Source organism: Apodemus sylvaticus, chromosome 17, assembly GCF_947179515.1.
Source record: "Apodemus sylvaticus chromosome 17, mApoSyl1.1, whole genome shotgun sequence".
Taxonomy (NCBI): Eukaryota; Metazoa; Chordata; class Mammalia; order Rodentia; family Muridae; genus Apodemus; species Apodemus sylvaticus.
The window spans coordinates 70,229,886-70,253,851 of NC_067488.1; the positions used below are offsets into that span (position 1 = coordinate 70,229,886).

General features: G+C 46.6%; 1 protein-coding gene across 2 annotated transcripts in view; it reads left to right on the forward strand.

The window, feature by feature from the left end:
* The window catches only part of Lima1 (LIM domain and actin binding 1), a 98,880-nt gene that overhangs the window by 25,058 nt on the left and 49,856 nt on the right, over positions 1-23,966 (forward strand). For both annotated transcript variants that reach the window (XM_052160168.1, XM_052160169.1), the window contains exon 2: positions 10,218-10,366. In XM_052160168.1, the coding sequence (XP_052016128.1) occupies positions 10,248-10,366 (119 nt within the window). In that variant the 5' untranslated portion in view covers positions 10,218-10,247. The remainder of the gene's footprint in view (positions 1-10,217; positions 10,367-23,966) is intronic.

The window sequence follows — 23,966 nt, forward strand, 5'->3', positions numbered from 1 at the left end:
TTGTAGCAGAACCCAGGTCCCCTGCAAGAACCGTGCATCCTCTAATACTGAGCAATTCCCCAGCCCCTTTTGTTCCCTTTAGGACAGGCTCTCAAGTAGCCCAGGCCAGCCAAGGCTGCTATGTAGCCAAGGCTGGCCTTGAGCTACTTACTAATCTTCCTGCCTCCAAGTCCAGAATGAGGAGTTACGGGTGTGTGTAAGCACACCTGGCTACTTTTGTATGTCTTTCTCAAGAATCGTTTCAAGGGCTGGAGAGATGGCTCAGCAGTTAAGAGCATTCACTGACTGCTCTTCCAGAGGTCCTGAGTTCAATTCCCAGCAACCACATGGTGGCTCACAACCATCTGTAATGGGATCTGATGCCCTCTTCTGGAGTGTCTGAAAACAGCTACAGTGTACTTACATACATAAAATAAATAATTCTTTAAACTACAGGGTACTTACATATAATAAATAAATTTAAAAAAAGAAGAATCATTTTAATGCTGTCTAGGCACGGAAGGAAGTTCTAGGTGAGCTTAGGAATTAAGCATCACATTGGACGATTTCGATGTTTAAACTTCAGGCCCTTTTTTGTTGTTTTAATAGATGGTTTTCTGTCCCAGGCTAGCCTTAAGCTCCTGGCCTGCCTCCTGGAGCTGGAAGCCCAGACCCTGCTGCAAGAGCTCCCAGGCTGCTTTGCTGTGTTTGCTGTTGTGTTTGTGTGTCGAGGCAGCTCTGGAGCTGCCGACAGCCCTCCTTCCGCAGCCTCCCGAGTCCTAGGATCACGGCCTTGGAACTGCCATGCTGGGTGGGTTATTTTTAAAGGACGATTTCTGGATGCTGGGGGAGTGGTCTATGTGGCCCCTTCCCTACTTTTCTGGAATACATATTCCCTTCTAGCACTTTAATTCTGTGTTTTCCAGCCTTTGATGGAGGAAAACCTTGACTACTGGAATCAGTGCAAGGTTCTGGTTAAAATGTGGTCTTCCTGGACTCTTCTCCAACTTGATGAATCATGGGAAAGAACCCAAAAAGTCAGTATTTTAAACAAGTTTCCTAGGTGATTCTTGTGTATACTTAAGTTTATGACCTACTGAATAAAATTTCTTTTCTCTTTCGTTTCTCATTTCTCATCTTAACTCCTTTCGGTTTCTCTGGTTGCACTGGCTGTTTTCTGTCGAGCCATAGTTACTCATTAGCATGTATGAGGAAACACCTGAGTTATGTCAACAGCGCTGACTGGGACAAGCTGCTCTGGGTGCAGCGCTAAGGACATGTCTGCTGTCTTCAGCGCTTTCTCATAGTTTGCAATGATTTATTTAGTAAACAAGCTGTGTGTTTCAGTCTCCTTCCCCTGAAAGCACTAGTCTAAGCACATAGCTGATTCCAGCAGGAGACTTCAGAGCCGGAGGCCCTTTCACTCACTGACAGATACCTGCTGGTTCTGGTGATTGGCTAGGGCCTGTAATTCAAGCACTTGGAAGGTGGGAGAGGAGAGTCAGGAATTTCGTTAGCCTCAGCTACATAGAAAATTTAATGCCAGCCTAAACTGCATGAGACTCTCAAAGAAACCAAACCAGAGGCTGGAGAGATGGTTCAGTGGTTAGCAGCACTGGCTGCTGTTCCAGAGGACCTGGGTTTGGATCCTACACCTACACAGCAGCTTATATCTCTCTGAATCTCCCTTTCTAGGGGATCAGATGCCCTCTTCTGGCCTCCTCAGGCATTGCACACAAGGTGCACATACATAGACAAGGCAAGATACTCATATATAACATAAAAATAAATCCTTAAAACTAATTCAGCCGCCGGGCGGTGGTGGCGCACGCCTGTAATCCCAGCACTCTGGGAGGCAGAGGCAGGCAGATTTCTGAGTTCAAGGCCATCCTGGTCTACAGAGTGAGTTCCAGCCAGGGCTACACAGAGAAACCCTGTCTCAAAAAAACAAATCCAAAAAAACCAATAATAATAATAATAATAATAATAATTCAGCCGAAGCTAACAGTAACAGACTGTATGGTATGATCAGTATTATTTTATTTTTAGTATTTAGTGTGTGTGTGTGTATATGTGTATATGTGTGTGTATGTGGGTGTATGTGTGTGTATGTGTATACCATGTTACATGCATGCATGTCGCAGTGTGTGTTTGGAGATGAGAAGACAACTTAGGGGACTCCACTGTCTCTCTTCACCATGTAGTTACAAGGGATTCAGGTCATTGAGCCGACGCCTTCACCCTGCGCTGCCTCCATGGCTGAGGTGAGAGTTTAAGGAGAAGAGAAACTGAGCTTTGAGTGACGCTGGGAACGGGGCTGAGTGGAGGCCTGGAGGCTTCTGTGAGGTAATGAGAATGATTTGCATCAGGAGACCTCCATTAAAAAGATAATTTCAAAATTGAGGGACTAATTAGTCCGGAGATGACAAGATAGTAAGGTCTAAAGCATGGCTGTAATCCTAGCCCCCAGGAGGCGGAGGCAAGAACAGATAAAACATGGCTCCTGCCTCTTGGTTTTGGGCTTTTTGTTTTGTTTTAGATTGGTTTTTGGAGATAGGGTTTCTCTGTGTAGCCCTGGCTGTCCCAGAACTCACTCTGTAGACCAGGCTGGTCTCACACTTACAAAGGTCCACCTGCCTCTGCCTCTTGAGAGCTGGGATTAAAGGCAAGGGCCGGTCTTGTGGTCCTTGTGTTGATCATAAGATCTCCTCAGTGATCTTCAGGAAATGGCTGGGGCTGGAGTCAGGCCGGAGCAATGGATGGACGATGTCCAAGTGTAGCCTGTGAGGACTTGTAGTCTGACTGTGCTGTAAGAGCAACATGAATGTGAGAGGAAAAAGCTTAAGATAAAAAGTAATTTTAAAAAGCTATGTGTGGGACTGGAGAGATGGCTCAGTGGTTAAGAGCATTGACTGCTCTTCTGAAGGTCCTGAGTTCAAGTCCCAGCAACCACATGGTGGCTCACAACATCCATAATGAGATCTGACACCCTCTTCTATAGTGTCTGAAGACAGATACAGTGTACTTAGATATAATAATAAATCTTTAGGCAGTAGGGCTAATCAGAGTGAATAGGCAGAGGTCCTGAGTTCAAATCCCAGCAACCACATGATGGCTCACAGCCATCAGTACAGATACAGTGTACTCATATACATAAAATAAATAAATAAATGTTTTTTAAAAAGCTATGTGTGGGGGCTGGAGAGATGGCTCAGTGGTTAAGAGCACTGACTGCTCTTCCAAAGGTCCTGAGTTCAAATCCCAGCAACCACATGGTGGCTCACAACCATCCATAATGAGATCTGATGCCCTCTTCTGGTGTGTCTGAAGACAGCTACAGTGTACTTTCATATAATAATAAATAAATCTTTTTTTAAAAAAAGCTTTGTGTGAGTTCAGATACATATTTATAGATGTAGAAACATAGTCATCAGAAATAGCTTACATCTTAGGTAGAAGGGCAAACTCTGGGACAGAGCCGAGCCAAGGGTCTGGTTGCTGCGGCTTAGTGGAAGTGCCATTGTCCTGCATGTTCAAGGCCCTGGGCTCAATCTCTAGTACAAGGGTGAGGCGTGGAGAAAAAGGTTAGCAGGAAGGTTGCAACAGTTACTTTCCCAGATTGTAGGCAAGAAGGGGGAAAGATTGTGTGCAAGAGAGCTTGTTTGCCTCCATATTTTATCCCTGGTCTGGTCATGTGTGAATCAGCTAAATAAATATAAACACTTAGGGCAAAGGACTCAGCAAGTGTAACCTTATTCCCCATCTTTCCTTTGGTTAGCAGTTCCAGTCAGGAAGCTCCTCAAACACTTTTCTATACAAAATATCCTTAAAAGGAGATAAAAGAGGGTCACATGCTCCTGAAGTGACTCTGTCCTGATACAAATGTCTTCATCCTGTTGACTCTGGGAATTTGGTTGGCGTTACAATTATCCTATTGTCTAGATACATATTTCCACAGACTGAAGTTCTCCCAGCAGCAGTGGCAGCGACATGCCTATAGACTTGTCTGTTATGTCTCTGGGTAAAGAACAGTGAGCCTTTTGTGTATGATAGATGGAGCTTCTTGCTTGTTTTATAGGATTATTTGGGTGACAAGGACCGTCTCTCACTACTCAGACTGGGCTGTCCTCAAACTCATGATCCTCCTGTCTCTACCTTCTATACTGGTATTACAAGTGCTTGCCTGTGATACCAGGCCTGGCTTCAAGTTATTAAGGCTTCATTTTTTCATATGATTTGCATTTATGTCAAGAGTTTGAATAAGGGCTGGAGCGATAGCTCAGTGATATGCGTGTTTCTATTTTTATGTAAAATATTATATGTAGATACATATACATGTTTTATTATGTGTATATTTTATATATTTATTTTATATTTATTATGTATACTATGATCACCTCTGATGCTCTCTATTCTGATAACAGCTGTCCCTTGTGGGAGCTGTGATGCTCTAACCCTTTATATCAATAGCGAGATGTTTACATATAACTTCTGAGCACTCCATGCCATCACTAGACTACTTGTGACGCCTGACATGGCACGTTGTGTCATGTCTAATGATCATGGAACAATGTCCCAAGTCTGTGCCTTCAGTGTAGGTGCAACTCTCTTCTTGGTTTTGTTTCTTTGATGGTTTCTTGTTTTACTTGGTCCTTGAGACAGGTCTGACTGACCTTAAACTCATGACTATTCCCCAGCCTCAGCCTCCTGAGTACTGAGAATACAGGCAGCCACCCACATACCCTGCATATGCAAGTTTTTCGAAAACATTTTTGGTTCTCAGTTGGTTTTATTCTGCTAATGCAGAATGCAGGTGTGCAGGGAGCAATCTATAGCTGTCACTCTTGTTTCTGGTAAATTCTAATCACGGTTATGTGCACCATGGCCCAGGTGTGGAGGTCAGAGGTCAGCCTCCAGGAATCAGTTCTCGCCTTCTAACATGCAGATCCTGGGCTTAAACCCAGGTTATCAGGCTTGGTAGAAAGTGTGTTTACTCTCTGAGCTATTGTCTGGCCCGCTGTTCCCTCACTGAAAACTCTCCTGTATAGGTTTGCAGCGCGAGGTGGTCCAGGAATCATTCAGTGGTCTTCCTTCCTAGCAGTCCACATGGTGTCTGTTGTCCAACCCAACACAGAACGTTGGGGCGGGTAGCAAGGAGCACTGTCACCACCGCCACCGCCACCACAGGCATGCATCACCATCGTCAGCTAAAATAAGCATTTATAGAACACGATGTCTGCATATGACTTGTCTTTCCAGAAACTCCTCGTGCTCTGCCGAAGACCACGGTGCACTGGAGCACTCGTCCTACAGATGTGAATGTGGAAGCTGAGGGAAGTTTTTATTTGCCTGAAAGGTCGTACACATAAGGATTAGACTCCGTCTCCGCTCACTCGCAGGCTACTTCTTTCCGCTGTTGGAACATGGCCCAGATTCCTCGGCACGGCTTTCAAAACTCTTCCCTGCCTGGCCTCCTCCTGTCTGTTTCTGCCTGGAATCTAACTCTTCCTCAGACACTTCCCCCTCAGAGTCATACCCGCCCCCCACCCTTCCCTCACTTTCACATTCTTTCCATTCTGCAAATCCCAAGTCAAGCTAATGTCTTTTCCTCCCACCAAGCCTGAACCAAGTATGATTTCCTCTAACCACATCGCGGCCTTGTGCTGTAATTGTGTAGATGGCTGCAGAGTCAATAAATCATGAGCACTCTTCGGAGACGCGCTTTCTGGTCAGCATGTTAGGGTGCGCTCTACTCACTGCTTGAATATAAGGCATGCTTCTCCTAACCTTTGACTAAGATCTCCCCTGCATTTTGGTCAAAAGTAATCAAAACCATGAACTTGTGTTTTAAACTTTTTTAAAAATATTAATTTATTTAATGTAAGCCGGGTGGTGGTGGCGCACGCCTGTAATCCCAGCAGTCTGGGAGGCAGAGGCAGGCGGATTTCTGAGTTCAAGGCCAGCCTGGTCTACAGAGTGAGTTTCAGGACAGCCAGGGCTATACAGAGAAACCCTGTCTTGAAAAAAGCAAATCCAAAAAAACAAAAAAAGAAAAAAACTATATTTAATGTATATGAATACACTGTCGCTGTCCTCAGACTCACCAGAAGAGGGCGCCAGATCTCATTACGGATGGTTGTGAGCCACCCTGTGGTTGCTGGGAATTGAACTCAGGACCTTCGGAAGAGCAGTCAGTGCTCTTAACCTCTGAACCATCTCTCCAGATTGCCCCTCACCCTTAAAAAAAAAAAAAAAAAAAAAAAAAAAAAAAAAAAAAACTTTATCTCTAACCTTCCAAATACTAATATATCCAGGGCATGGTGGCAAACGCTTGTAATCCCAGCACTTGGAAAGCTGAGGCAGGGTTATGAGTTTGAGCCCAGCCAGAAAGACCTAACTAGTAAGACCCTAGTGCAGGGACGCCCAGGGGTGCCGCGGTGCCATGTGCACCTGGTCTTATCATGCTGCCCAGGCAAGTCTCAAGCATTCCTGCCTCAGCCTGGAAGACGGAGCTGGGACTGTGGGTTTGTGTAGCTGGCTCTGCGTTTCCTTTCTATGAACAACTTTGAGAGTGTACTTGTTTATTTTTTTCTCTCTTTATCCATAATGGTTCACTGTGAAAGAACTGACAACATTTATATTCACACCCACATTGGAAGCACAAATTTTCCAAATGTTGTCTTAAAGTGTTGGTCAACATTTCCTAAATTTGGCTTGAAGGGCAACGGCTGTGGTTTCCGGTCTTGACACTTAGCAGAATTACATGTTGCTCCCACCCCCCACCCCCTTGCCTTTTTCTTATGAGAGAAAACGCTGACGATGCTTGGTGAGTCTGCCAGCTTATATGCTGGGAAACAGAGGCCCATGTGTGTCACATATGTCATCTGGGACACTCAGGTTGAGGTCACATGAGAGACATACGTGTTCAAAGCTCTCACACTTACTGTTGACTTATTCTGTGTGAGTGTCATTTCCTCTTCATCTTAATCATCCTATTATCATGAATTTTTAAGAAATATAAGTTTGAGAAAAAACACAAGCTTTGAGTTGTAAGAATAACTGTCTCTCACACACCTAGGCTCATCTGCATTGCTGTGTACAATGCTGCCTCCTAACATGAGAATTAAGTCATCAAAACCAAATCTGTGTTATTCTCAGAGAAGGCTTTGATTGGAAGGACAGCACACTACCAGTGGGGATGGAGGGTTGTCTCAGAAGGTAGTCTGGAGGGCTCAGTTCAGCACACTGTATTCTGCTATTGTCCAGGCTGAGGCGAGCAGCTCTAACAAATTCATTCTACAGATCAGCCATGCTCTATGGTTGTAAAGAGGACAGCTGTTTAATCTGTATTTTTTTTCTCTATTCAAATAAGAAGTATTGACTTGTTTCTGATCTCACTTCTTCTGGACAAAGGTTGGAACTCCTTTGGTAATTACTAGGGCAAGAAAACCCCACCTCCAGGTTAACAAGTGGGAACTGAGTGGTGTCAGGGGTATACTTTATGTGTTCTACAGCTTGAAGGGATTCCAGAAAGGAATTTTAAGTGTAGAGGATTTACCCTCTTAATTTAAATATATACTTTACCCAGTCATTTAAAAGGCTTGATAATTATATGAGCCAATGGTAGTACATTACACTTAAAATATTCTTCACAATACTAAAGTGTGACTAATATTTAAAATATATTATCTCTTTAAATCTATAGTAAAATCCTAGAAAGGCAAGTGCTTTCCTTGTTTTTCATTTGAAGATGCTAAAGCTAAAGAGATTATGTAAGTTGAAACATTTTCACAGTTATATACCTGGATACAGTGTATCATGGTCATACTTACTGGGTCACCCTTATTCACCTCCCTCTCCTACAGGGCCTCTACGGCTTCCCAATCAGTTCCTCTCCTCGTCTGTATCTTACTGACCAATCCATCAACCAGCTTTTGTTTGGGTGTTTTGGGACAGGGCATGTACATGCCAGTAGCATGCTTGCGGTGGGCATCTCTCTCTTTCCACCGTGTGTGCGTGTGTGCGTGGTGTGTGCGTGTGTGCGTGTGTGTGTGTACACCAGGGATAGCATTCAGGTGGTTAGGCTTAGTAGCAAGTGTCTTTACCCACGTAACCACCCCCCCCCCAGTTCCATGTCCTTTCTTTTGGTGTGTAGGTCTTGTCCACGTGACCACAGCTTCTGTGTGCTCATGATTGTGAGAGTCGTTACATCCAGAAGATGGCATTTCCTGGCACTGCTGTCTGTCTTCCCGCTCCTCTTGAGGTGTCCCATCTAGGGCTGAGGACTCCACTCCCTTATCCACAACACATAGTATAATTCTGCTTTAAACAGTGTAACATTGTACCGACACCAGCACTGCTCTTTGGCAGTTTGTCAACTTGTCCACTTAGCAACACATCGGTAGTGCATTTCCTCTAGGGCCCAGCCATAGGCTTTTGGCCAAGTTCATACCAGACACCAGACACGAGTTCCTTCCTGTGGAGCAGGCCTCAGATCCAATCGGGAAGTGATTGGTTTACCCACCCCCATCCCCACCAAATAGTCTTGTTCAGTAGCAAGGGTGGACATGTCCTGCCTGGCAGGTTGGTATTGCAGCACACAGGCTCCACAGCCTGTAAGACAGTTGGTGACATTTCTCCTCCAGTGGCCTGAAAAGCCCCTTCTAGAACTCTGAAATGCCAGCCAGCATGGAGACAGCTTCCAGCTCATTCAACCTTGGTTTTTGTGTGCTGCATCCAAAGTGTATGGTATCCTCAGCAATAGGGCCTTGCCATCTGGTTAGTTCAGGTGGGAGCCAAGAGCAGGGTGATAGCTTGCGTTGGTTTGGGTGTCTCTGGGGACTCCTTAACCCTTACTTCTAGGGATGTGTTCTGTACCTGCACTGGGATTTTCATTTAAAATCCATGGTTTCCTGGGACTGGACAGATGGCTCAGAGGTTAAGAGCACTAACTGCTCTTGCAGAGGACCCAGGTTCAATTCCCAACACCTATATGGCAGCTCACATCTGTCTGTAACTCCAGTTCCAGGGGCTCTGATGTCTTCTTCTGGCCCCCACAGGTACCAGGCATATATGTGGCACACACACATACATTCAGGCAAAGTAACCACTCGTGCACATCGAACAAAAATTAAAAACAAAGCAAAACAAACCCTACGTCTTCTAGGATCTGCATTGCCCACCCATACAGGGCGCACCTCCATTCAAACTGTTATCGTCGTATGGCTTAGTTTCTGAAGTAGTAGGCTGTTGGCACGCTTCCTCACCCCCACATTGCCTTTCTCCCTAAAGCCCATCACCACCGTTTAAACCTTCCTACCTGTGGTATTCCTCCACATTACTTCCATGTTCCATGTGTTTTACTGTCCACCCACCAAAGACTCCCCCCACTGCATGTTCACACAGAACTTTCATGGCCCCTTCTTGCCTCCTGGCTTCCATAGGCGCTCACTCCCCTCAAACACAGAAATCTAAACATGTCCGGCTACAGTCTACCTTTGAGAGGGAAAGGAGTTTCTTCCTTAGGGCCTGGGTTACCATACTCAATCTCAGGGTTTTGTACTTAAGACTCTACCAATTTAAAGCATTTTGTATTTGTCTGTTTTGCAGTGCAGGCCCAGAGCTTTCCCAGTGCTAGCAAACTCTCCCTGCTGAGCAGTATCCCAGCCCCGAATATCACTAGTGCAAAGTAACAAACTTGCAATACCTCCAGAGCTAGTTCTTTCTCTTCAGCCAAGCAACCTCCCCAGCTCTCTCCTGAATAACTGTGGCCATTGTTCCTGTGTGTGTGGAGAGAAGGTAGGTAGGGCGGAAAAGAAAGAAGGAAGGAACTAACAGAGACAGAGAGCCGAAACCCTGTGGAGAGGCAGAGCCTAGTTTGGGCTTCGCTCTGAGATGCTGATTCTATCTCTCCCGGATGTTATTCCAAAGAGGGGACGATTTCACTCCAAATGTGACCTTGGAACCAACTGAAGTTCAGAAAAAGGCCAACTGATGTTTGCACAGTAGGGTCAGTGATACAACGATGGAATTGGAATGGGTCCTCAGAGATCATCTGTTCTGACCTCCTTTTACAGGAAACTGTACCCCAAGATCCTGACTCACCTGACAGAGGTCACATGAACCTGGGGAAAGCAGCAGAAGAGTGAGATCTGTTGGGTTGTTCTCTGGCGTCGCTCGCAGGGCTGCCCATCCCGACCGCTGGGGATCCTGTCCTGAATAGTCTCTCCTTTCTCTAGCCCACAGGTGTCTCAGAGTCTGTAGACAAGATGGAATCGACTCCATTTAGTAGACGGCAGTGGACTTCCCTGTCGCTGAGAGTAACAGCCAAGGAACTTTCTCTTGTCAACAAGAACAAGTCATCCGCCATTGTGGAAATATTCTCCAAGTAAGTGCTGATCTGGGTCCAGAAGGACCATCTGCCTTGAGTAGATTTACCACCCGTCAGGAAAACTGGTGATGTCACACGGCTGGGCTGAGAACCCCTGGATTTTATGCACCCTACCAACCACTGTAGAGGAAAGAATGGTGCCAATCAGAAGGCACCTCCCCTATCTTTGAATTTTTATTTAACTGAGGGAAAGAAAGAGTTATAAACACAAAAGATATTTGTACTGGGCAGGAGGCAGAGGCGGGGGTGGAGGTGGGGAATCTCCACAAATCCCAGGCCAGCCTGATCTACAGAGTGAGTCCAGGACAACCAGGACTGCTGCACAGAGAAACACTGTCTAGAAAAGCAAACAAAACAAAAACAGAGAGAGAAAGGGAGAGGGAAAAGAAGGAAGAAAAAAAGATACTTATAAAGCAAAATGTTACAAAGTCCAAAGGAATGGAATGAGGGCCCTAGGAGAGAGAAGAGTCTGTCAGGGGCGGGAGCCATGGAGGCGTGCAGTTTGTTTTGTTTTGTTCATTCCTTGGTTTGCTTGTTTATATTGAGATAGGGTCTCCTGTAGCCCAGGCTGGCCTTGTACCCACTGTAGCTGAGAATGACTTTGAACTCTGAAACCTCTAACCTCTGTCTCCAACATCCTGGGATTATAGGTATGAGCCACCAAACCCGTTTTTTTGTTTCTTTAGCACGATAATTTTTTTTCCTCCCTGCTCTGTAGCCCAGGTTGATGGTCTGGAATTCACTATGTATATACCCAGACTTGGGTTTGAACTTATGAGCAAAACTCTTGACTCAGCCTCCTGAATGCTGCTGCATTTCTTGGTGTAAACCACTGTTCCCTGTGAAAAAGTAGTATAACTTTGATTTTTCAGTGCTAAAGGTCATTCCCAGAGCCTTGTGCGTGCTAGGTGCGTGCTCTCTCCCTGAGCTGCAGTCCCCACCTGTAAGAGCTGAAATAACATTAAAATTCAGGGTATCAGGTATACTTGTATCATCTCAAATGTCTCGTAGCAGGGTTTAGTGAAACACAGGCGTCCTTTGGCAGGTTTCCTTTGCAGCCCAGATTCCCTTGTATCCATGGATGAAAAATTGTTGGCTCAATTTCTGGGCACCTCCGATCCTCCGTGGCTGGCGTGCCCTCCCCAGTCCTCTCAGCCCATCACCTCTCCACCTGCCCGAACTTCAGCTGCTCCGTTACCCTTAGTCCCAGCTTAACATCCCAGCCTCTCACCTGGAGGCCTACGGCCGCTCCACCCTACGTATCACACAGCTGATTGCTTTGTTCCTCTGTCTCTCCCTCAGTCCTCTAGCTTGCCTGAGGGGACCCGGAAGTCCGCTGATTCCGCCAGCTCATTGGCTGCTAGCAACTTTTATTCATTCATTCATTCATTCATTCACTTATTTATTTATTTATTTATTTATTTATTTATGGCTCGAGGATCACTTGGGGAACAGGACGTTAGTGTCAGCCCCATCCGTACTGGCGGTGGGCTCACCTGGATAGCAGTCCATTGCCATGAAGCTGCTGCACTTATGGAATGAGTAAAAATGTGAAGACAGCAATTCTAGGAACTGTGTCTGGGGTGTCGCTAACTACTAGCAGGAAGTTTCTGCAACCACAGTGTCACCTTCTCTTATCGATCACAAATCCCTTGTGTACCTGCTCTGCTGCAAATGCTGTCCTCCGTTATCTCCCAAGTTGGAGTGCAGCAGGGACAAGAGTCAGTCTGTCCGTACTGTCCCATAATGCTTTCTCTTGATGCAGTTTTCTGTCAGAAACTTGTCATCCTCACAAGAGAAGAAAACACACTTCAGGGAAGACGGAAGCTGTTGTCTTAGTACAAGACTTCAGGGACTGAACAGTTTACTCGAGGCCCACCAGCTTCCAGATCTAAAGATCTGTGAGGGGCTGGGAATGGCTCAGCAGGTAAAAAGGCACTTGCCATCCACGGTCTGAGTTCAGTCCCCAGGACCCTGCATAGTGAAAGGAGAAAAGCAGCTCCTGAAGGCTGTGGCACATGTGTACTTACACACACTCACACACACATTCACACAGACACACACGTACACACATTCATGCAGTCACATACACGCACAGACACACACATTCACACAGTCATACACACAGTCACAGATTCACACAGACACACTCACAGACACACTCCCACACACAGACACACACATTTACACAGTCATACACACACAGATTCACACATACACACACAGATTCACAGACACACACATAAAGACACACATTCACATATGCACACTCACATACGTTCACACTGACACAGACACATTTCCACACTCACACACATACACATTCACACAGACATACACACACACAGATACACACACTAACACACACAGTCATACATTCACACACAAAAAACTAAAGAAATATAATTTTAGACTTTTAAAAACAATGACTCATTAGAGTAGTTATTAATGATACAGTGTCCCAGTTCTATTTTTTGTTTTGTTTTTTTTTTAAATGACTTGAAATACATGGTTACACTTGCCCACACTCCCACACTTAGGAGGCCCAGGCAGAAGGATCACTATTTCAAGGCCAATGTTAGCTATACAGTTTAGTGACAATTCTGGAGTTTCGGTTTCTCTAACACAAAAATATTTTAAGAATATGTTTTATTTTAGCCCCAGCTGTGTGTGTGGGGTAGGGTGGGGTATGGGGCCACTTGGACTGCCTACAGCAACTGACTGTGATTTGCCTCGTGCTCTAGCAGAGTTGTGGTTTTACCAGCTGTAGATAATTCCTGTGCTTGTGTAATATTTGGAATTCAGAGGGTATATGAATGCTAGGGTCTAGAGAGGCAGGTGGTGTTGGTTGTTGGGGAGGGTAGGTGAGTTTGTGGGGTAGGTGGGTTTGCGGGGTAGGTGGGTTTGCGGGGTTGCTTTGCTGCAGTTTGTTCGTAGTCCTGCCCAAAGAAGAAACAAAAAGGAAAGAAATTAGATTCAGGGGTATCTCTCTGTATGTGTCTCTCTTTTTCTTTCTTTCTTTTTTTTGATTTTTATTTTTTTCAAGACAGGGTTTCTCTGTGTAGCCCTGGCTGTCCTGGAACTCACTCTGTAGACCAGGCTGGCCTCAACTCAGAAATCCGCCTGCCTCTGCCTCCCAAGCTCCCAAGTGCTGGGATTACAGGCGTGCACCACCACACCCGTCTCTCTCTCTCTCTCTCTCTCTCTCTCTCTCTCTCTCTCTCTCTCTCTCTTTTTAAAGATTTATTAAATGTGAGTACACTGTAGCTGTATTTAGACACTCCAGAAGAGGGAGTCAGATCTTGTTACAGATGGTTGTGAGCCACCATGTGTTGCTGGGATTTGAACTCAGAATCTTTAGAAGATGCTCTTAACCGCTGAGCCATCTCTCCAGCACTATTTCTTTCTTTCCCCCTCGCCTCTGTCCTCTTTCTCTCCTATCTAGTTTCAGAGAGTGAAAACAGGGGCGGGGTGAAGAACCCACAAAGTAGCAGAGACCAGCTACAATGTAACAAGACCCAGTCTCAAAACCCAAAATTCATGGCCTAGTGTCAGAGATCTGTAATCCCAAGTATGTGGGAGTCTGGGGGCAGGGGGATTCCAACTTCATGGTCTGCCCGGGCTACAAAGTGAGTTTAAGACCAATCTGGGGGGCTGGAGAGATGGCTCAGCGGTTAAGAGCACCGACTGCTCATGCAAAGGTCCTGAGTTCAAATCCCAGCAACCACATGGTGGCTCACAACCATCCATAACGAGATCTGATGCCCTCTGGTGCGTCTGAAGACAGCTAACAGTGTACTTACATATAATAATAATAAATAAATCTTTAAAAAAAAAAAAGACCAATCTGAACAGCTTATAGAGTATGATAGTGCAGAACTATAATCCCAGCACCTGGGAGGCAAAGATGGGAGATCACTGCAAGCCCCAGGCCAGTCTGGTTTACATAAAGAATTCCAGAACAGGGGCTAGGGATACACCTCATTTGTGAAGAACACTGGCTGCTCTTCTAGAGGATCTGAGTTCAAATTCCAACACCCACAGTACAGCTCACAATCTTCTGTAACTCTACTTCCAGGCTGACAGTCTCTCTTGACCTCTATCAACACCAGGCACACACACCATCCACAGACATGTATAGACAAACACACACACCTTATATATATACATATATACACATACATATACATAATGTAAAAATAAGAATTCCAGACCACCCAGTACCTCATCCTCTCATCCTTCTAGGAGCTGAACTCAACAGTGCAAGCTGGCCTTTCACACACCCAGCCTCATTAAATCTATAACTGAGAGGCTTGAAGTAATGAATGACAGTGCTTGGTTTGTAACTATCTGATAGGGCTTGTCTCTTCTCAACTTAGCATCAGCCAGGCTGCTCACAGACTGGGGGGGTAAGGGGGAGGCGGAGCTCAGACATCTGAAAACTCATTCACTCACAAATCAGAAAGTTGCGTCATCTGGGATCTCAGCTGGAGCCAGGGCTGGAACACCTCCCCAAGGCTGTCCCTGTGACTGCTTGGCTTGCTGGCTGGGATCCTGAGGCCAGCGTCTGGAGGGGAGAGAGAGCGAGAGGGGAGGAGCCAGAAGCTCTGTGTGTGCTCCTGGCCGGAGAGGCCATCCTCTGTATCCTCAGTATCTGTGTCCTCAGACTGAGTCACTAAGGCGGGCGCCTGTTCTGGAGGAAGGGCTCCACCTTCTGGTGGGAGGAATGTCAGGATATTTCAAAACCTCCCCCCCCCCCCTTTTTTTTTTGAGACAGGGTCTTAGACCTCTTTCAAGGCTGAACACCCAGATTCCCCTCTCTGCTCAACAGACACCAGCCTGCCTGGCACTTGCCCGTTTCCTTTAAGTCCTAGGGATTGAACCCCAGAAACTGATGTATTCCAGGCAAACATTCCACCACTAAGCTACAACCCCAGTTCCCTTGACTGTGTTTGTAAGCCTCTTCTGTGGGCTTCCCAGGCCTTTCTAGACTCTTCTTTGTGCGACTAAAGTGGGGCTTTTCTTTGTTTTATTTAAACAAACTCTCTTCCTGCTCAGGCTGGCCTTGAACTTGCTAAGTAGCTGGGGATAACCTTGAACTCCTGCCTGTACCTCTGGACGCAAGTGGTTTTTTTTTGTTTGTTTGTTTGCTTGTTTTTTTATCCTCAGGGAGATCAGTAGAGGAGGTGGGTTTGCAAAATGAGAGGAGTTGAGCATAGAGCAAAGGGAACTAGGAGAGGCATGGAGAGCAGGCTTGACGAGGGAAGGAGAGTGAGGAGGGAAGGAGAGCAGAGGGAAGGAGAGCGAGCGATCACGACGATCATGACGGGAGGGGCCCCCAGAACGGGAGGGGCCCCCAGAACGGGAGGTTCAGGTTCAGTTAGGCCGGACGGTAAGCTCGAACGCTGTGCTGTGGCTGGGTTTAGCTGGGTTAACAGCGAGAGGCAGTGGGAAGTTTTCCTGCAAGGACACTGACAAGATGAGACCTGTGCTTTCCTAAGGTGCTTCTAGCAGCAGCACGAAAGGTTCATTGGCACAGTGAGAGATTGGTAACATGGAGACAATCAATGGGGCTTTCAAGGGAACGCAAGTGTGAGCTGTTGGGGTGTGGGGGCTACAGGAATGGGAAGAAAGCAAAGGAAACCGAGACTGTGCTGAGATGTGATTAACAGGTCTGGGAATCCCCGGTTCTGCAGAGAAGCTGCCCCACCCGGACCTCTTCACCCTCCCCGGTCCCCCCTGCGGGGTTTTCTCGTGACTTGAGTGGTGTGCTTGTGTAGAGGCTGCCTGCTCTCTCTGCACGTGCCCCTGAAATGCTTTAGGGCCTGGAGCCACAATGGCAGCCCTCCTGCATCTCCAGTGCAGATTCCCTCGTCTGCCATGTCTGGCTCTGAAGTCCTCAGCCTGTGCTGTGAGGCCTGCATCCTACCAAGCCGCTGACAGCCTGCCTCCCTCTACTGCAGCAAGTGTGTGCCACATTCCAGGCCAAGTTCCTGCCTTCAGTGGTCACTAGTGTCCAGCATCATCGTCCTCCCTCTCTCTCTCTCTCTCTCTCTCTCTCTCTCTTTCTCTCTCTCTCTCTCTCTCTCTCTCTCTCTTTCTCTCTCTCTGTTTTTTTCAAGACAGGGTTTCTCCTTTCTCTGTGTAGCCCTGGCTGTCCTGGCACTCACTCTAGACCAAGCTGCTTTCAACCTCAGAAATCCGCCTGCCTCTGCCTCCCCAGTGCTGGGATTAAAGATGTGTAGATGTGTACCACCACTGCCCGTGTGTGTGTGTGTGTGTGTGTGTGTGTGTGTGTGTGTCAGATTTATTTATTTATTTATTTATTTATTTATTTTATGTATATGAGTACACTGTGGCTGTCTTCAGACACACCAGAAGAGGGCATGGATCCCATTACAGATGGTTGTGAGCCACCATGTGGTTGCTGGGAATTGACCTCAGGACCTCTGGAAGAGCAGTCAGTGTCCTTAACCACTGAGCTATCTCCCCAGCCCCCCACATTCTTTGAATTTTCATGTATATGAGTGCTCTATCATCGTGTATACCTGCGTACCAGAAGAAAGCATCAGACCCCATTACAGATGGTTTTGAGCCACCATGTGGCTGCTGGGATTTGAACTCAGGACCTCTGGAAGAGCAGTCGGTGCTCTTAACTGCTGAGCCAGTGCTCTTAACTGCTGAGCCGTCTCTCCAGCCCACAGCCTCATTTTTGTTTTGCTGTTCCCCACTGAGAGTGTGTCGGTCACTTCAGGTAAAGCATATTTCCCTTGTATAATGTATTAATCATTTTTCCTTCCTCCAAATGCAAAAGTTGTGGCAACCAAAGAAAGGTAAGTGAGGCAGGAGAAAACCCCTCTAAGATCCCCCATGCTCCCAGTCGCCGCTGGCACTAATGGCTGCTCTAGCAATGGGTCTTTGGCTCACTCATTGACCCTATTCTTAGACTTTCCTCCTAGTTTCTTGATCTTTTCTCTTTCTCAAGCCAGTCTCTGTGCCCTGCCTCCATCTTCCTCCTCAGAAGGGACAAGTTTGGGAAGTGTGCCCCTCATCAGAGCCTCTCCTGCTGCTTGTTCCGCTCTCTTACTCCCACTGGCCTCGCCCTTGGACCTAGGAGGACACCGTTGCTCAACACAGTCGCTCCTGTGACAGGCACTCCTCTTTGCTGTTTGTTTTTGAGCACTTAAAAACTTTATTGATTCTGCTAAGAAAATCAAAACCTGGGCATAGTGGCGAGGAGAAAGAAAACGTGTGTTTGACACAGTAGAGTCATCAGAACCTGAAGTTAGATATTCTTGGTGCTCCGGGGGTGACAGCCAGGGTCTTGGAGCTTGCCCTGACTGAGGGAGGGCCTGGGATCCACCTAATTTGGAAAGCTGATCTCAGTGTCTTGGGCTGAGTCCTTCCGTCCTTCTGTCCCTGGTGTGTCTCAGATGCCCTCTTCCTGCAGGCAGTTCTCAGGGACTTCCACTTGGCTCCTCTGTGCCGTGGCAATGGCGTCTCCCTGGCTGGTGCTCAGCTTGTCTCTAGCTGGATAGCTGCAAGCTCTCAGCTCTGCCTCACACCCTCTCACCCTGCCCCTGCCTGGTCTACACAGCTCTCCAGAAGATTTGACACTCGTTAGAAAGTTGGGGGGTGGGGAGTGACATTTATCTTGGTAGTTTTTATTTGTTCATTCATTCATTCATTCATTCATTCATTCATTGCTGGAATGTATGTACCACATGCATTCTGTGTCTTTGGAGACATTGGCTCCCCTAGAACTGGAGTTATGGAGCTATACTGATGAGTGGTACAGTTTGGGTCCTCTGCAAGAACAGAAAATGTTCTTGACTGCTTCTGCCTGGGTATACTGCTTTTTTGTTTGTTTTGTTGTTGTTGCTTTTTTGTTTGTTTGTTTTTTTGAGACAGTTTTTCTGCATAGTCCTAGCTGGCCTGGAGCTCCGCCAGTCTCACAAAGCTCTACACACCACCCCTGCCATTGTCAGAATCGATGGTCTTCTTAAAAGGATCTTATAGGTCACCTTCTCCATAGACTTGTAGGTTAACTGTCTTCTCTATATGAAGGTTGTAAAGACAAATCGCACAGATACAAAGTTGTAAGCCCTGAACTCAGTCACAAGCGACTTATCAGTCTTCTATTGTGTGTAAGGAGATTCTGGGGTTTGAACCTAATGTACAAGCTCAGCACACACTCTTCCATGGAGTGATGCTCCCCGCTGCTGGATTCTGGGTAGAAATGTACATACAGTATTTTTGATCCTCCCAAAGCCTGCACGGGAGTGGCTTTATCTCTGTTTTGAAGTTGAGAAAACCTGCTGGAGTTAACATTTGACTTTGTTATCCTGTTTAGTGTTTCTCCCCCAGGGGCGTTTATCGTAACGGGTTGAACTGGTTTGGGGAGATGATTTGTGCCTTAGGAACATTCCATGGGGACAAGGTGGGGGGGGGCAGAAAGTAAAGGCGTGGAAATGGGACAGATAGACAGGCTGGAGAGCTGGCTCTGAGGTTAAGAGTCCAGATTGCTCTTCAGAAGACCAGGGTTTGGTTCCCAGAACCCCATGATGTGACACACAACCACCTCTGACTCTAGCACAGAGGAGAGCAGGCCCTCTTCTAGCCTCTCCAGGCACACTTGAGTATACACACACACACACAAACACATTCAAACACACACTCACACACTCACACACATATACACGCACTCACATACACATAGAACACACACTCACACACACACATACACACACACACACAGTAGTATGAATACTTAATAATAAAATACAGAAGTAGGACCAACAATAAAAATGAAGGGCTCAGCCTGGATTTTTTCCCTAGGTTTCATATTAAATGGAAGCATGCTGCTAATCCTGCTTTAGCACTGTAGAGTTCCCCAAAGATGACCACAGCATCATGTTTTTGTTTGTTTAAGAGTTATTTTAAAATAAATAAAATTAGGGCATGGTACAGTGTGCACACTTTTAATCCCAGCACTTGGGAGGCAGAGGCAGGAGGAGCTCTGGGAGTTCAAGGCCAGCCTGGTCTATAGATCGAGTTCCAGAACAGCCAGGGCTACACAGAGAAACCCTGTCTGTGGGTAAGGAAGGGATTCATCTTACAGTTATATGTACAAAAGAGTCGTTTCTGGCAACAGAGCCTTTGTCTTTGTTCTTTGTATCTCCAATCTTACCTCTTTATAAATGTGTATATTTGTAGATCTCTGCTTTATAAAGCATTGGCCCTGGCCTAAGAAAGGTCCTGTTAGCAGCAGTTTGAAGAGCTTTGGTTTCTCTTCCCTGTGGCTTTGGCATCACATGATTCTTTCCTTGATAAAGGTTAACTGGCAGAGTTTGGTTTCTTAGAGTTTCCCGTTTGACTCAGTATTTTTGAAATTAAAGGGAATCTGGCCCCTGTTGTGTTTAAGCCGTCTTCCCCGAGGCCCTCAGAACCTCCACAGCCAGTTCTAGAAAGGTGGCAGGACTGAGCCCAGCTCTGTCCTGACAGTGTTTGTGTTTTAGGTTCTGAGTAGGATAGTAACTGAAATGAACGCCCAGCAGCTGACAGAGTTTGAAAACACACCTGCCTAACCTTTGTCCCACTCCGGCCTATAAGGAATTTGTGAGTAAAGGTCACTTGGTCACTCACATGCTGAGGAACTGGTCAGTCTAGCCCACTGAAACCTCAGCCCCACCAGTCTGACTTCCCCATTTCAGGGCTCCTGCTGAGGCAGCACACCTTTAGACTGAGTCCTGTGCGAAAGAGGGTGAGGATTTAGTTGGCATGTGTATGTGTGTGTGTGTGTGTGAGTGAGTGAGTGTGTGTATATGAGTGTGTGTGTGAGAGTGTGTGTGTCCTTATTTAATAATGATGAAAAAGGCTCTCAGATCCCCCCTTGATGGCTTCCTCTTTTGCTTCTCTGTAACATTTTAGTGGTGAAATTGTTCCAGGAGAAAATACGTTGCCTAAACCTTGGGAGTTTCCGTGCTTTCTTCTTTAGGCCCAGAGTCCCCCGTGCTCTATCAGAAAGCACACCAGCAAGAGTCACGGCTCAGCAACTGCTGTTCTCTGGCCTTAGAAATATTTCAGACATGTTATTACTCTCCAGATAATTTTAGTATCCTCTGTCAGCTGCCTGCCCCACAGCTGTGCATTAATGAACAATTGCAAGATTAGATTCCATATGTGAGGGAGGGGGGTGGGATGGTCATCTGTGGTCCCAGATGACTCCAGGGAATCTGGGAAGAGAAGCGGCATGAGATTTTAATTATAGGACTTTCCTTTTGAGGGCAGGCTTTGTGTAGCCCAGGCTGGCCATGGACACAGATCCTCCTGAGTGCTGGGATTGCACACAGTACCACCACACTTGGTCTTGCTTACAGAATGTCATTGCAAGTTCTTTTTTTTTCTTCTCAACCTGAGTCTTCAAAGTGCCCTACACTTTAGAGATGGTAAGAAAATCCAGCGTGGAACACTTGCCCAGCAGGGATAAGGCCATAGCTTTAATTCTGCACGCTGCAGGGTTGGGTCTGCTGAGCGTCACCAGCCTCTGTGGCAGCCTGTGCTTGGGAGGGTCAGTTGAGCCCAGAAGGTGGAGTCTAGCCTGAGCCACATGGAGAAACGCCATCTCAAGGAGGAAGAGGGCTGTGGAAGAGATGGACCAGTGGTTAAAGGAATGCCAGCTGGGGCCTTCAGAGATGGCTCAGCAGTTAAGAGCAATGTCTGTTCTTCCAGAGATCTTGAGTTCAAATCCCAGCAACCACACGGTGGCTCACAACCATCTGTAATGAGATGTGATGCCCTCTTCTGGGGTGTCTGAAGACAGCTACCGTGTACTTATATTTAATAAATAAACAAATCACAGGTTCATTTCCGAGCATCTTCTTGGCAACTCACAACCATCTGTAACTCCAGTCCAAAGGGATCTGATGCCCTCTTCTGGCTTCCTTGGACACCAGGTACCACAAATGCTGGGCAGCATGTAAAGGACAAAAGCTAAGCATGATAGTGCATACCCAGGGCAGTAGGAGTAGGAGGGGCCAGCCTGGTCTACACTGCACATTCAAGGCCACAAAACCCTAGTTCAAACAAAACAAAACAGAAGCAAACAACCCAAGTATTTGGCACTTTAAGATTTGCACCTCTCTTAGGACAGTGAAGGACAGGGAATCTCCGAATGTTTATTCAACCAAGCTCAGTGTGAGAACAATTCACCCGCAGCATGCCTGTGTGATGATGGAGGCTGGCTGTATGCCTGTGTGATGATGGAGGCTGGCTGGCTCTCTATACCAATTTATTGCTGTAATAAACAGTAGATGATTGTCACAGGGTGGAAACAAAAGTACAAGGTCAGGTCTAAGTTCTAGTTCTCAATTCCTACGTAAGGCAGTCTCTTAAGTCCCTTTATTTCACTTAGAGAAAAAATATGTATCCTGTGTCCTCTACAAGAGTAGCTGATGTATTTATATATATAATAAGAGATGTATATATAATAAGGATTAGCAGCCAGCCTCCAGTGCATACCAAGTTTCAAGTGAGCCTGGGCTGCACGAGCAACAGGAGGGGAGAAGGAGGTGGTAGCAGGGGTCATGGTGCCAAGTTTGAGTTCTCTTTATCGGAGAAGACAACAACCAAGACTAACATCAGTATCACCAAGTTCCCCTTTGTCGTCCCGTGACCTCTGGCAAACCGTTTCCCCCTTCCCGTGACGTCTCTGCCAGGCTCCTGGTTTCCCTGCCCTTGCTGTTCTAACAGCTTCTGCCTCTCCAGATTGCTAAGTGTTAAGTCTCCATCGCTGAGTCTTGTGCATCTTCTTGCACTGTGCGTTCTGCAGAGAAGGCCGGAATGTTTGTATCTGGCTCTTGCCTCTCTTCGGCGCTCAGAGGTTGCATCTAATGGCTCCCGCCTGGTCCAGCAAGAGGGCTCAGTAGATAAAGGCCCGGTTTAATGATGAGTTTGACCTCCAGGACCACGTAGATTGAGAAAATCAATTCCACATGTATGTGTGCATGCACAGATACATATTAAATGTAATAAGCATGGCTGCCACCCACTGACAGCTAACCCATGCAGTTAACGTGGCTGACACTGAACGCTTGGTTTTTCGTGATCTCTGTTCTGGTTACTATGACACCATGACCAAAAACAACTTGGAGTGGAAAGCATTTATTTGCCTTAAACTTCCACATCACTATTCATCACTGAAGGACGTCAGGGCAGGAACTCACACAGGGCAGGAGCCCGGAGGCAGGAGCTGACGCAGAGGCCATGGAGGGATGCTGCTTACCAGCTTGCTCCTCACCGTTTGCTCAGCCTGCTTTCTTAGGGCTGCCAACCCGGGGATGGTCCCACCCACAAGGAGCTGAGCCTTTCCCCATCAATCACTAATTAAGAATATGCTGCGCTTGACAGGCTCGCTAACAGCCAAGTCTTATAGGAGTGTTTTCTCTATTGGAAGTCCCTTCTCTTAAAACCCTAGCTTGTGTCAAGTTGATAAAATTATTCAACCCAGTTCCCAACGTTGCTTCCTTTAGAATTTGCCTTCCCAGTGAACATTTTTCCCATTGATTTATTTTAGAAGCCTAAGAGTGTTTGATTGGTTGGTTTGTTGTTGTTGTTTTAGACAGGGTCTCATTATGTAACCCTGGCTGTCCTAGAACCCACAATGTAGACCAGGCTGTCCTGGAACTCAGAGATCCATCTGCCTCCGCGCCTCCAGAGTGTCAGGATTAAAGGTGCGCAGCACCACCCCCCAGTTTTGAGACTCATCCTGAACTGTCAGCTGTTCGCCACCTTTCGTTCGCAGGTGTTGGTTGTGCCTCTGAATCACAGCTCACATCTGTCTGCTTTCCTCCTCCAACACTGCAGCCTGGGCTAGGCAGGAGTGCTGCACACGAATGACACTCCTGTTTCCAGACCCCACCAACCTGTTCCTTACACGCCACAGCACTTTATGACTTTTTTTATTTTTCTTTTATTATATGGACATATTTTACCGGCATGCACGTGTGTGTGTGTGTGTGTGTGTGTACACCATATGTGTGCCTTGAAACCAGAAACAAGTAGTAACAGGTCACCTGGAACTGCAGTTAAGAATTATCATGAGCTCCCTCCTTTTCAAAATTTATTTATTTCTATTTTATGTACGTTGGTGTTTTGCCTGCACATGTGAGGGAGTCAGATCCCCTGGAACAGACAGTTATAGTTATAAGCTGCCATGTGGGTGCTGGAAATTGAACAGGGGTCTTCTGGAAGAGCAGCCAGTGCTCTTAACCACTGAGACAGCCTCTGCCTCCCAAGTGCTGGGATTAAAGACACGTGTCTCCATCACCACCTCACCACCCCATTGGGAGCTCACTTAAAAAAAAAAAAGATGTATTATTATATGTAAGTACACTGTACCTGTCTTCAGACACCCCAGAAGAGGGCATCAGATCTCATTATGGATGGTTGTGAGCCACCATGTGGTTTCTGGGATTTGAACTCAGGACCTTCAAAGAGCAGTTCGTGCCCTTAACCGCTGAGCCATCTCTCCAGCCTGGGAGCTCCCTTTTTAAATACACACACACACACACACACACACACACACACACACACACAA